Source organism: Lissotriton helveticus, chromosome 3_1 (assembly GCF_964261635.1).
Source record: "Lissotriton helveticus chromosome 3_1, aLisHel1.1, whole genome shotgun sequence".
In the NCBI taxonomy this organism is placed as follows: domain Eukaryota; kingdom Metazoa; phylum Chordata; class Amphibia; order Caudata; family Salamandridae; genus Lissotriton; species Lissotriton helveticus.
Window position 1 is genome coordinate 1,498,987,390 of NC_136061.1, and position 14,701 is coordinate 1,499,002,090.

At 41.1% G+C, this 14,701-nt stretch overlaps 1 protein-coding gene across 1 annotated transcript in view; it reads right to left on the bottom strand.

Moving 5' to 3' along the window:
* Positions 1-14,701, bottom strand: part of GRIK4 (glutamate ionotropic receptor kainate type subunit 4) — a 596,594-nt gene that overhangs the window by 542,422 nt on the left and 39,471 nt on the right. The window contains exon 4 of the mRNA XM_078683930.1: positions 14,283-14,461. Within this exon, the coding sequence (XP_078540056.1) occupies positions 14,283-14,461 (179 nt within the window). The remainder of the gene's footprint in view (positions 1-14,282; positions 14,462-14,701) is intronic.

A 14,701-nucleotide genomic window follows, 5' to 3' on the forward strand; every position in this document is an offset into this window, starting at 1 on the left:
TTTAATTATAATCAGGGGTGTGTCAAATTAAAACTTTGTTTCACTCTTCATGAAGAGGGGTGATGTTTCCTGATTTCACCAGAGGCAAAGTTTACTTACAACTGATTCCAGGCAGCCTGGCACGCTGTGGGACATCATCCAGTTGCAGGGAATGATTCTCCAATGTCACTCAGTGCTGCTCTTAGCCCGAAGTGGCTTTGGGGAAACACAATAGATGCTGCAGGCAGCTACTTAAAAAACATAATAATATTTAATCATCCAAGTGTTATTTTTATCCAGCCAAAATTGGGGATTTTTTTACTTTAGAGATTATGACTTCTGTGCCTGTTCTTTTCCAAACTTTCATGTATGTTTCTGGGTAATGGGACTGCTGCAAGAGCTATTTTCAACAAAGCTAATCAGGTGTACAGAATTTCAATTGTCAGATAGATCCAATGGATCTAATCTAGCTTTTTTTTATCCATTTCATGCTAAACAGACTGTTTTTCTAAAGTTGGTTTTAGGTGTAGGTGATATTTATTGCAGCCGATAAAATCTGATAACCATGGGATCAGAATTTATCAGGTGTGATAAATGCCCCTATTCTAATTTTTTGGGAGAATAACGTCGATTTTGGTGCTTAACGCACCAAAACACTGATATTACGGTGTATAAAGCACTGTTTTCCACAGCTCAATTTCAAAAGATTTGACCGGCTGAAATTTAATGAAGGGTGAGGTAGTGAAGACAGTCTGTAACTACCAGGTGACGTAAATACTACCCAACTCAGAATTTTGCATTTCGCACAAACAGAAGTTTAAGGATGGGTACAAAAATACCGACCAACTAAGAATGAGGGCCTTAGTGTGTCAGGAGACATTGTCTGTCTAATGGCACAACGCCCGGGTCCCACTGGTAACTTTAATGTGTCAGTTGGATACACATTGCAAAGCTTTTTACCTGAGAAGAACTTTTGGTCAGCAGTGTTTTGTTAAACTGCTCACATCAGGGGCTCTTTTGCGAACTCGAGCATAGCATGGGGTATATGCTTTTTGCTTAGTCTGTAGTCTTTAGTCTTTATGAGGCCAGCAATGGGACAAACAAGATTTTCTCCAGTCAATGTTACATAAGGATTTTTTGCACCAGAACAAAAATAGAAGAGAAGTTTGTTGTGATCGCTACAGAAATATTTGCAACATTTATTTCTGATTAATATTAGATAGGTCATGCTAACGTACCAATTAATAACTGGTTTACACAAAAAAATGCTTTAAACTATTTTACTTTTTAACAAAAAAAATGATTTTGCCCTAATATTGGTTCATCTTTCACATCTACAAGAGAACTTCTCCATCTTCACCCAAGAGAACACATTACTCCATTCTTGCAATCACACCACTATCTACTTATAGATAGAAGCCATGGCGGCCGCCACATACAAAAGGTAGTAGGGGAGGGGGGCATGCGGGAGGGGGAGCACGGACAGGAGAAGTAAAAAAAAACAATCTTAAGTTGATGGCCGCGACCCGCGTCGCACCGGCTGCTTTCTCTTCCGTGTCTCAGCAGGCGCTGCTCTGCAGCGTGGGAATTGGTCTGAGCAGGCTTGAAAGGCACCCAGTTCACATCCGGGAGTTGGGGAGTTTCTCCAGCCCGGCTGCTCAATGCAGCCGTGCTGGAGAAACCTAAGTGCCCAGGAGTATTTTGGTCAGTCTGAGACGGCCGGCCAAACACACATGGGCACTTAGAGTGCACATAGCACTCCTCCTACTACCCCCTCCCATGTCCCAGCCCCACCCCTCCCTGTACATGCTGACTGAGGTAGCTGCTTAAAAATAAAAATGATAATCAAATATCGTTTTATTTCTTAGCTGCTGGCTCTGCCAGTGGGGTGATGCTCCTCCGCCATTGCGGAAGAGCCACCCCCGGATAGAAGGGCACTTTTCAAATCAAATTCAAGCAATTCAAAGAAACCATAACACTTCACTCTAGGCTTGCACATCTTATCATTATACCACATTACCATAAGAAATACATAAGAGGCACTTCTTTCTCAATACAAGCCGCCAAGCTTTGGAACTCACTACAGGCTTAGATTTGAAGCATCCAAGAGCATACACACTTCAGAAAACAGTTGAAAACATGGCTATGTCTTAGATAAGTACATCATCCCAAAACCCTGGGATAGAACCCAAAAAGATCATAACACCTTCAATTGCAATCTAGTTTACAGCACACTACTTTCTGTATCCAGAAACTAAGAAGGGCTGACATGTGGCTAGCCTGGGTAAGATGTAGTAATGCCAATTCACATATATATTACCTATATATTATATATATATGCCTTTTTATCCTATATCAATATTAATACCATAACAGTCTGTGGCCATCTGCTAACTGTAGCTCAAACCTCTTCCACTCTCATAAGACATATCTGCCCTCTGTCTTGTCCATCACCTTGTTATGTACCAGCCTGTAAACAAGTCATCGCCTACTGAGAAGGCAAAGAATAGCTGAAGAGATCTGCCACATATTGATGGAGGCTTTAATTTAGTCCCATCAATGGAGGTGGTATATTGTTTTTGAGGGGTTTCTATTTTGAGCACTCATATAGATGATTAATGACTAATATTTTCTTTATATACAAGAATACATACATATCCTGAATTGACTCAATTGTACTTGAAAACAAGTTCAAATGATGTGTAGAAATGTGTTTATTAATTTGTTTTGGTTATGCCACATTTCCCTCTAAAACTCCATTTTAGACAAGATGGATGCCATCTCTGCCACTCACTCTTGCTCCTGTACTTCTCACCACGGTCAAGCTGACATGTAGTAGTGTATTTCTATTGTTTTGATTACAAAGCTTTCAATTAACTGTTCCCTGTTCCTATGATTTGCTAATTTCACAGTTTCTCTAATTCCGTATTCAAGAATTGTGTATAAGAACCCGTTCATTTTGGCGGTGAGCCAGATTTTGAGAAGACTGTCCTGTTCTACTAGGGATGCTGTCCGACTTCCCTATGATTTTCCAGGTCATTTGGGACTTAGATTATTTTTGTGATGTTTACATACTCTGTATAACTTTGCATCTAAGAGCCTTAATGGGGGTTTACTCTATATTGCTTATTCTTAAATTTAGTAATAAAACCCATTAACTTTTTATTGATGTAGAATTGCATTATTGAGTGGGCCCCATTACGTATTTGGACTGTTTTAATCTGCTAAATGATGTTTGGGAAGGTGCCTTGATGTGCAGTTCAGTCTGTGGGAAAAACGCGGAAGGTACATTTTCAGGGTGTTCAATTTTTGGGGCGTATAGATTACGGGGTACAGTTTTGCTCCCCACACAGGCTCCTACTAGTTGCATACTATAACGTCCTCCTTACCTCCCAAAATGACATTAAGATATGGGATGATAGTAACAAAGTAATTCCCAAGAGATCTCACAACCACTTCTCTCTCCAACGAAGCAAAACTATTAGGTTTGACAGCTCAGTTCAGAAAGCATGTAAGTGGACTATGATCATAAGAAAAACCATAAAGTATATGTGACAACATTTCAAAACAGGAAAGAGAGAGAACGTGAAAAAAATTGAGGTAATGTATTTCCTCTATTGATTTACGTTGAAACAGAGGCAATTTTAGCTGAGAGACAGCTAAAATAAAGCCATTTTTTATTGTAAAAATAAGGAGTCTCCCTCCTGAATCGGGTCTGTTGGCATGTATGATGAGAGGACCTGCAGAGCTACTGAAAACCATAAACTGCAGATCTGTTTCCTGTATTTCTTTTTTCCATCACACTGCTAAGTGCTAAGTCCCTATAACATGATAACCACACCATGGTAGTCATCGGGTATGACAGGAAAAACCTTCTCAATTTGGATAAAAAACAAAGACAACTCCCTTCCAATCACACATTCTACTTAAAGTCAAAACTTTGTTTATTCGGCATGAGCTATAAAAGACACAATAAAACATAGAATCATCACAGTCGCTGAACCACAATACATTAATAGGTGATACAGCATAATAACAGTATTTAAGGTGTGATCAACAAGAGAGCCCCTCATACCTTTTCCTAACTAGAAGAACCCTTCTAATAAAATTTAGAACCGCATACAAATACTCTACTGTGCAAAGATTCTGAAAGAAAACCAAACCCTCCTGGTACTGTCTCAAATTAGAACTGCACAAGACAGGAACCAGGAAGGAGAGCCTGGGCTCTGCATATAATGGGCAAACATATTATAAAGTGACAAGTGCTTTGTTTACTCACATTATTATACTGATATGGGGGTAAGTCATGCGCCCAAAAACATTGCATAGGAACTGTGACCTTAAAATGTATGATACTTAATCTATAATAAGCAAGATAGCAGCGATAAGTGGGGTTTAGCATCCGGATGATTGTGGTTCTAGGTTCCTTGTAGTTAAGACCACAGAATATCTTCCCACTAACACCATGGTTTGCACCCTCTTCAACTCCAATTCCATAAAGTAATTTGGGTGATATTGTTTAACTTCATCTCTGCATTTGAAAGTATTAGCTTGGGGGTTATCAAACAACTCTTTCCGGCCAAATAACTCAAAGGTTTTCCTCAGATATGAGTTTGCCCCATCCAAAGATAATCAATCATTGAGGCAGGTTCTAACTGAGGTTGCCTTCGGATTTCCCCGCTTTTGATCCACAACATAAGCAGAGCTAGGCCCATCAAGTCCTCCAAAAAAGGGAGTCCTAATTCCTTGTGACAGATAAAGGTGGCCGTCCCCAGGGGGACTTCAAGGAGCCTATGTGTAAAAGAATGTTGTACACATTGAAGGATTCCTGCATTTATATAGCCACATAGTCCTGCACCATATAGTCCAGCTGAGATTAATTTACTTTTTTATAAACTAACCAGCTCCATGATGAGTTTTTGACCTAACCTATGAGCAAATCTAAAGTTTGCGTCCATGTTCCTTCTTGAATTGCTACAACCTTGCTATTAAAAGAGAATTCCAGTTAAAAGGACTAAAAAGGGTTCCCAAATAGTTAAAATCTTTGACCTTATCTATGTGTCTTTTCCCCATAACGAAACATCTTGACCTCATATTGAGTTTCCCACAAGTCATAATAAATGATTTGGAATTTAGAATACACCCCGTGTCTTACCCCCCGTATAGTTCTAATTGGGGGGAGGGGGCTTCACCATGAAGGCCACAGAGAATTCTTAACTGTCAAGTCCTGATGTAAGTGTTTGATAAAAGTGAGTGATTGTTTTTCAACCCCCATATTTCCCATCAGGCCCTTAACTTTGATTGATTAGACAGATCAAAAGCGCTCAATAAATGAACGAATGTCAGTTGCAGGGTTCTTTCCTTGGGCATAACATATTTCCCCGCCATCATATAAAGATTTAGGCACTGATCTACGGTACCAGTGCTGGGTATGAATCCAAATTGTACATGGGAAAGAATCTTATTTCGTTCACCCCAGGTTCCCAGACATGACAGTAGCACTTGTCCTAAAATCTTTATGCTAGAAACTAGGACAAGATTAGCCTGTAACAAGATGGTAAATCCCTAACCCCTTTTTCATAAATCTGGGTTATAATCGCTGTCTTTCAAGAGTCACGGATTGGGCCCGTCACAGCACTCCTATGAACATTTGTTAGCAGGTGCGCCCAAAGATTGATATTACATTTAAAAATATCAGCGGGACACCATCTGGGCCTAGTGCTTTCCCAAGGGCAAATATTTAATGGCAACATCAACTTTATTCGTTCCAATTTTAATTTTGAGGCCTGTACACATTTTCCATACAAATAGGTGTCATTTACTGGAGTGGCAGATAACAGCTGCCTATCACCTGAATTGGAAATTTCCGAGAAGTGGGACGCCCAAACATCTGCTGGAATCAACGCTTCCACATTCGATGCGTCTCGTCTGTGAAAAAGGAGTTGTTAACTATTTCACAAAATGCATTGTTATCTCTTGTCTGAGCAGCTACCACCCATGCTTTAGAACGAATCTCATTCTTCCTCTCCTCCACAATGTTTTTAAATGACCATCTTGCCATTCTGATCTCATCTAAAGATCGTGGATGGATTTTAAGAATTGCTTTTACCTGCTTATGGGCAGATGTACTTGCTGCATTAAATCATCTATGTGGCGGCCTTTCTCTCACCAGTTTAATTGAGGTCCTATTCTCAGAGATAGACCCAACCCGCTTGAATGGTATGACCATCTGCCTCCTCCGATGACAGTTTGAAACGGAGACCCTATTCTTACCCACAAGCTCTCTGTTAAAAGCAGTTGAGTCAATCTTAGTCTATTCGATTTTTTTAACCATTATTCTTAGAGTACTCTATCTTAGAGTGTTTATTCTTTACAATCTTTTTTGACTGGCTATTAAGTGAAAAGGTCAATAGGTTTCGGTCACTCTCATACTTAACAACAACTTTAAAGTCAAGGACAAGTGGAGTAAGTTCAGCTGTTAATAAAATACAATTAACCCTGCTACCTTTAGAGCTACCCTTAAAGGTTGGAGCACCTCTTTTCGCCTTGTAAACCAAATCATTAGCAAAGTTTATATCATGCTTCCGTATAAGAATATTTAGGGCCTCCCCATCCAATATATGCTTAACATATGTAACATTTCCATTTTTCTGGTTCATAAAACCACAGACCCGCTCACCTCTGTGATGCAATAAAAAATATTAAAATCCCCAACACATAATAAAACCACTCTGCGTTTGAAATTTGAATTTCACATAAAAGTCATCTAAAAAAAGTCAAATTGCTCTATCACAACAGAGGTATTATAGTAAAGGTTTACCAACCGAATATCAGGCTCAGAGCAAAAAGCTAGAAGAGTCCCCAAAAAGAAAGGAGAAGCCAAAACTATTGAGGATGTAAAGGCAGTAATCGTAGTTGACATAAAAGTATCAAGGCCACCCTTCTACTCAAAGTAGCCTGCTGCCCATGTAACACGTGCTTCAGTGCCCACCATAAGGGCAGTAAGCTCAATATAAACGCTGCAATACAATAGAAAGTGGAAAATATAAATGTATTCCCTGCTTTCTTTTGTAAACACAGCGGAAATAATGCAAATTCCCTTTGCTTCGTTTTGGCCATACAGTTGAAATCTTTATGTGGTATAGACTAGTACAAACCAGTATTCATTCTATTGGGTAGCTTGTGACTAGGGCTAGGTGAAATGCAATTTTTCTCAGTGGGTGATAATTGGAAACAATTTCTGAGGCAAATACAGATTTCTTTCAGGGATCCTCTTTCACTTACAAAAGGCTGAAAAAAATAAAAAACACAAAAGCACGTTGTATTCCACAGCAGTGCACAAACTGTATGATCAGGGGTATCAGACTGCACATAATTGGGCGACAGTCCCGGCTACAACTTTCTTGTTGGCCTCTCAGCTGCAAGCAAACATTGTTTTATCACATGACCCTAGTCTGACTGGATTATATAGGGGCCAATAAGGCCACGTGCTATTTAAACAATTCACATTGGTCAACTTTTCAACCAATAAGAAAGTCTTGTGTTACGCCTATTCTAATTGGCTGCCCATCAATATAGCTGTAGGTAGCCACCACCTTTCTGGAGTTTGTGTGGGTCAGAAAGGTTGGGGCACCCCACAGAGCAGGTTTTGGATTACACAAAAAAATACATACTGCTCTGCTGGTGGGTTAAACAAAAGTGTGGATTTTACCATGTTCTTGTTTTGGAAACAATTTTGTCCAGGCTCACTTTTGACAGCAGCAGATTGCTATCAGAGATTGCTTTCCAGAAAATGAGTCACTGCATTACATTCACATGCCAGAGAAAGGTCAGGTCAGAATGATTGTGGAAAACAGACTTTTTGTCGAACACAGTGCATTGATGTGAAACTCCAGTGGCAATCAGAAAGCAATTTGAAAGGAACTAATCTTTATACAAGGTACACTTCACAGGTGCCCCGAAGGCAGAGTACATTTTAGGATCAGAGGCCCCCTAAGGAGACGGTGAGCAGCAAGGTGGGTATGGTGTGTGTGCCGGGTGGGACAAGCCTACATGTCACAGACCCCTACCGGCTGAATACAACTGCCTCTTTCCAACCCATGGAGGTGACTGCAGGAGGCCAGGTGCAGCCTCAAACATCTCCGCAGTAGAACACATGCAGCAATGCAAGAATATGAAGAAACAGCATGTCACAGCAGTGCAGGCAGCAGATATAGCAAAACATGGCACCACAGCAGCTACAGGCAGAGCGAATTACAGCATTCTAGGTGTGAGAAGACAGAGCAGGCCACGACATTACAGTGGGTACAGGTAGAGTGAATTACAGCATTCTAGGTATGAGAAGACAGAGCAGGCCACAGCATTAGAGCGGGTACAGGTAGAGTGAATTACAGCATTCTAGGTATGAGAAGACAGTGTAGGCTACAGCATTACAGGCAGGGTGAATTACAGCATTCTAGGTATGAGAAGACAAAGCAGGCCACAGCATTACAGCAGGTACAGGTAGAGTGAATTACAGCATTGTAGGTACGAGAAGACAGAGCAGGCCACAGCATTACAGCGGGTACAGGTAGAGCGAATTACAGCATTCTAGGTACGAGAAGACAGAGCAGGCCACAGCATTACAGCGATTACAGGTAGAGAGAATTACAGCCTTCTAGGCACGAGAAGACAGAGCAGGCCACAGCATTACAGCAGCTACAGGCAGAGCGAATTATAGCATTCTATGTATGAGAAGACAGAGTAGGCCATAAGCATTATAGTGGCTACAGGTTGACAAATTACAGCATTCTAGGTATGAGAAGACAGTGCAGGCCACAGCATTACAGTGTCTTAGCAGAGCGAGTTACAGCATTATTTCTAGGTATGAGAAGACAGAGTAGATCAAGGCATTACAGTGGCTACAGGTAGAGCAAGTTACAGCATTCTAGGTATGAGAAGACAGAGTAGGCCACAGCATTACAGCAGCTACAGGGAGTGAATTACAGCATTCTAGGTATGAGAAGACAGAGTAGGCCACAGCATTACAGCAGCTACAGGGAGTGAATTACAGCATTCTAGGTATGAGAAGACAATGTAGGCCACAGCATTACAGCAGCTACAGGGAGTGAATTACAGCATTCTAGGTATGAGAAGACAGAGCAGGCCACAGCATTACAGCGGGTACAGGTAGAGTGAATTACAGCATTCTAGGTATGAGAAGACAACTTAGGCCACAACATTACAGCATTCTAGGTATGAGAAGACAGAGCAGGCCACAGCATTACAGCGGGTACAGTTCGAGTGAATTACAGCATTCTAGGTACGAGAAGACAGCGCAGGCCACAGCATTACAGCGGGTACAAGTAGAGCGAATTACAGCATTCTAGGTACGGGAAGACAGAGCAGGCCACAGCATTGCAGCGGGTACAGGTCGAGTGAATTACAGCATTCTAGGTATGAGCAGACAGTGCATGCCACAGCATTACAGTTTCTTAGCAGAGCGAAATACAGCATTCTAGGTATGAGAAGACAGAGTAGGCCACAGCCTTACAGTGACTACAGTGAGAGCGATATACAGCATTTTATGCATGAGAAGGCAGAGTAGGCCAGAGCATTACAGTGGCAACAGGTAGAGCGAATTACAGCATTCTAGGTATGAGAAGACAGAGCAGGCCACAGCACTACAGTGTCTAATCAGAGCGAGTTACAGCATTCTAGGTTTGAGAAGACTGTGCAGGCCACAGCATTACAGTGGCAACAGGTAGAGTGAATTACAGCATTCTAGGTTTGAGAAGACAGAGCAGGCCACAGCACTACAGTGTCTAATCAGAGCGAGTTACAGCATTCTAGGTATGAAAAGACAAAATAGGCCACAGCATTACAGTGTCTAAGAAGAGCAAGTTACAGCATTCTCGATGTGAGAAGACAGAGTAGACCACAGCCTTACAGTGGTTACAGGTAGAGCGAATTACAGCATTCTAGGTATGAAAAGACAGAGTAGGCCACAGCATTACAGAGGCTACAGTAAGAGCGAATTACAGCATTCTATGTATGAGAAGACAGAGCAGGCCACAGCATTACAGTGGCAACAGGTAGAGTAAATTACAGCATTCTAGGTTTGAGAAGACAGAGTAAATCATAGATAACGAGGGACCCCTACAAACAAAGAATGTCACAGAATTGGTAGTCCTCCGCAGAAAAAAAACATAGAATTATAGGAACTTTCAGAGAGAGGAATCACCTCAACACAAGGCTATGCAGGTTCCGGATGTATGACGTTACAACGCATACTTTTACAACGAACACCTTTACAACACAATTTTTATAACGCAACATCCATTACAACGCATTACAACGCATTCCATTACAACGCATGCCATTACAACGAATTTTTAAAAACTACCTTTACAACGCATTCCATTACAACGCATACTACCTTTACAACGCATACCATTACAACGCATGCCATTACAACGAATTTTTAAAAACTACCTTTACAACGCATTCCATTACAACGCATACTACCTTTACAACGCATACCATTACAACGCATAACATTACATTGCATGTATGGTAAGTATTGGATAGTGTAGGGGTAAAAATTACTATTCTAACTCCAGGGGGTGCAACAGTAGGGTAAGTGTTGGATAGTGTAGGGGTAAAAATAACTATTCTAACTCCAAGGGGGTGCAACGGTAGGGTAAGTGTTGGATAGTGTAGGGGTAAAAATAACTATTCTAACTCCAGTGGGTGCAACCGTAGGGTAAGTGTTGGATAGTGTAAGGGTACTATGCGTTGTAGTGTTACGCTTTGTAAAGGTATGCGTGGAAGTCCGGCATAATAAAACAGTGGAATAGACGCTAGGCAGCGCCATTGTAAGATATGTTTATAAGACGTCCTATCAAAATAAAGAAAAGCCCTGAAGAAGACCTTGTAAAACTTGGAGTTTTTGGTCCCTTCCATATAAGGTCGAAACGCGTCGGCACCAAACTGATAGAGGCTCGGAGTAATTTAAGTAAAAGTAATATGGACCCCATTAGGGCAGTCGGGTAAAAACATTTATGTTCCTCCATAATAGATTGTGAAATCAATTCTCCGACCCTATATAGGACCTGAAAATTGTATACTTCGAGGGCTTAGGTAGTTTTGGTCCCAGTAAATGCTACTGAAAATTTAGGACTCTAACAATTTAATTGCAACATATGGTAACAAAGTGGTGACCAACTGTATATATAAAAAATAAGTTTTGTTTTTTTGTAAGGACATTATTATTATTTTTGTAAAGACACTCTTATTATTTTTTGTAAAGACACTGTTTTGGTTTATTTAATTTTTGAGATGTAGGTGGAAATGTAATATTCAGACAAATATTGTGCATATAAGTGCAAGTGTATATAAGTACTTTCATATATAAAAAGTGTGTTGATGTAAAAATAAGATTTTGGATGTAGGAAACGTCAAATAACAAAAGATTAAAAGTAAAAAATATAAATAAATCTGTCGCCCAAAGTCAATAAAAAGGACTTTTGCAGGCCAAACAAAGAATAGTTGTGATTTATGGTACTCAGAGGTATCTGTTCTTTAAACTTTAATTTAAAGTTTATTCAGCACTCATTTTTTGGCTTGAAATGTGATAAGTTTATATGTGCAAAAAGCAGTATTTTAGTGACTTCAAAATTGTCCCTTACCTGAAAAGTAGAATCTGAAAGCTAGGAGGTGTGGATTGTGCCTGTCTGTATCCAACCAGGTTCTGAATAGAGGAGTCACTGCAGTCAGGACTTATGGTCACATTGCTCCTCGATATGTTTTTTAGGAGTTGTTGCATCTGTTGCTGTGATTGGTACTTCTATATGACTAAGGGCCTAGGGTTTTAGTTCTGATAGGTTGTTTGGGCTAGGGTTCTGATTGGCTACTAGGGTTAGAGTTTCCCCCTCAATTTAGGGATCAGGGCCCTGGCTTTGATTGGCTGTTAGGGTTAGGGCTATGATTAGTTAATAGGGCCAGGTCTCCCATTGGCTCTAGGGTTTAGGGTTAGGGTCCTGATTGGCTAAGGTTAGGGTTCCATTGGCAAATAGGGCAATATTAAGCATAGCAGGGCATTTCAACCTGGGTGTCAAGACTAAGGGGGGAGAGGACAAGGACAGTTGCCTGTTGGGCTGGGCAGAGAGGACAAGGGCAGTTGCTTGTTTGGTCCTGTTCGGGTCAGGCCTTAGGCCAGATACACTGCCAAATTTTAACTTATGAGCTCCCATCTTAAGTCCTCGACATCCGCCAACATCCAAACACAATATTAGCAAAGGCATTCTACTCATGAACCACATACAAACCTCATAAAGATTTCATATTCCAAATAGCCCTACTAAATCTTCCCTCATGTCATCTCTCTCTTGACTCATCTCAAACCTCATTTTTTAATCTGAATCTCTTTCTCCCTAACTCCCTTTCTACAGGCTCTTCCCTCCACCATCTCTCCTTTACTCATCCCAGACCTCAGCTTAATACTATGATCTACCAATTAACACTTCTAGTTTTTTTTCCTCTTCTATCCCTCCATTACTCTATTCAATCTAACTAACAGACTCAAATTTCCTCTGCTCAAATTAACTTGTACCTCCTTATACTAATACTATACTCATATTTCCCTATACTATTCCACCACTAAATCTTTTGGGTTCCGGAGTAGGGTGCTAGTTGCCAAAAAGTGCTTCAATGCCTCGTCAGGGGTAGTGGGCGCTATATAATTACAATTACAACACAGAAAGTGACAGGACCCTGTGGGCAAATGAAAGCACAGAGTTACAGAGACTTGCAGATATAGCAAGTCTCAGCATTATGGACACCAACAGGCAAAGCAAGTCGAAGCATTAAAGGAATCTATGTACTAAGTAATTTGCGAAATTAAAGGGATCTATCTACAGAGCAATCGCAAAATTAAATTTATCATACTAAACACGTAACGGAAATTCTGAATCTACACACAGAGCAAGTCCCAGTATTCCAGAAAACAGATAACGTCATAACAGCGCTAGCGGCTGCGGACAGAACAGGAAACATCAATTTGGGGCCCTGCAAGCAGAACAAGTCACAACACCACAGGACCCTTGGATAGAATCGATCACAGCATCTAACGACCTTTACACAAAGATTTACAGGGACTAGAAGGAGTACAGGTCACAGCATTATTGGGCTTAGTACCGAGAACAAGGCACACCACTGTAGTGAACACGTGACAGAAGTAGGAATTACCTTTCATGACCTGCGTACAAGACAAGTCATGGATTGCGGTATCTGTCAATAGAGCAAGTTTAGAAGGCGCCTTCAGACACACCGTGTCACAACATTACTAGACTACCAAATAAGTAAGGCAATCTCACCTTCTACCTTAAATTGTCAGATATGGATGATGTTCTCCAGGAAGTTTCACATAATCGAATGTGTATGCGATGGAAGGTGAACTCTGGGGGGAACACATCTTATAAAAGGAGTAGTAAGGCATGTCCCCTGGGATGTTTTGTATCGGATGCAACTGGTGGTGGGTGAAGGTTGTGCTTTAGAAGGATCATGCCTAATTGAAGATGCAGTAGGTGATACTCGAATCCTGAAGGATTTGTACCTGTTGGACAGGGTTGCATGAAGAGCGTGAGTACTCGAGAGTCATTGCTCAATGCTGATATGGGTTTATGGAGAACATACTCTTTGTCCTTATGTGTGGTAGGTGGAAGGTGAGAGTTGCTTTTTGCTTGACAGTGTGATACCCAGAAAGTGACTGCTACCTCTGCTGGATCTGGTGGCTTAGTGGACTAATGCGTCCACTACAGGGGCCTTTGTTTGTCCTCATGGTCACAGGTACAAACTTCAGCAGGTCCATTAAGCCTTTCGTCCTTCTAAGGTCGATAAAATAAGTACTAAGCATCTCTTACTCAGTGCCAAGAAATCCTTGGGTGGATTTGCGATTTACAAATACATGTTATGCTGGATGGGTTGGGTGGTGAATGGTTACTTTCATGTGGAGGTGGGAGTGAACAACTACATTTTTTCTGAAAATGTGGGTAGTGGATGGAGACTGTTACATCTACAAGCTGGTGCTGGAGGTAGACCGTGGATGTTACCTCCAGTCAGAGAGCGTTGGAAGTGGACAGGGAGGGCTAACTTCTATAGATTGTGTGGGTCAAGAACAGCAACCACAATCTTCTACCAGAGTATTTGGAAGAATGTACAGCTACATCTGTGAGATTGTGTGATTTCTGTTGTAGGGTGGTGGAGGCGAGTGGTGAGCCCAGCCTGCTGACCAACGGTGTAGTAGAGAGAAGGGGAAACCCTACCTTTTGTAGGATGGTGTGGGACATAGAAGCGTTGGCGTGTACGATGATGGTGGATGTCTTGTCGTCCCGGATTTCTTTCAGAAGGGGTGTAGGGTCACGGCGGTCATCCAGCATCCGTACAGACAGACAGTCCTTCGAAATGAGAAACTGGCGAAGCAACTTCTCCAGGTTTAAAAGGCCTGTGAGAGGAGAAGCAGGAGACAAACTAGAGCATTTAGCTAACAGTTTTAAACAATAAAACCAGTACAGCAGTCATTTAAACGTAAATACTGTAAAAGCAAAGGTTGCCAATACTTGTATGTTTATTCATACAATAAAGAATTGTTTTGTTATACTCTATAACTATTTTAGGTGTTCAATACCGAAACTAGGCCTTTTAAAAAATGATAAAACGTTTTCGAAACCGTTTTAAAAGTTTG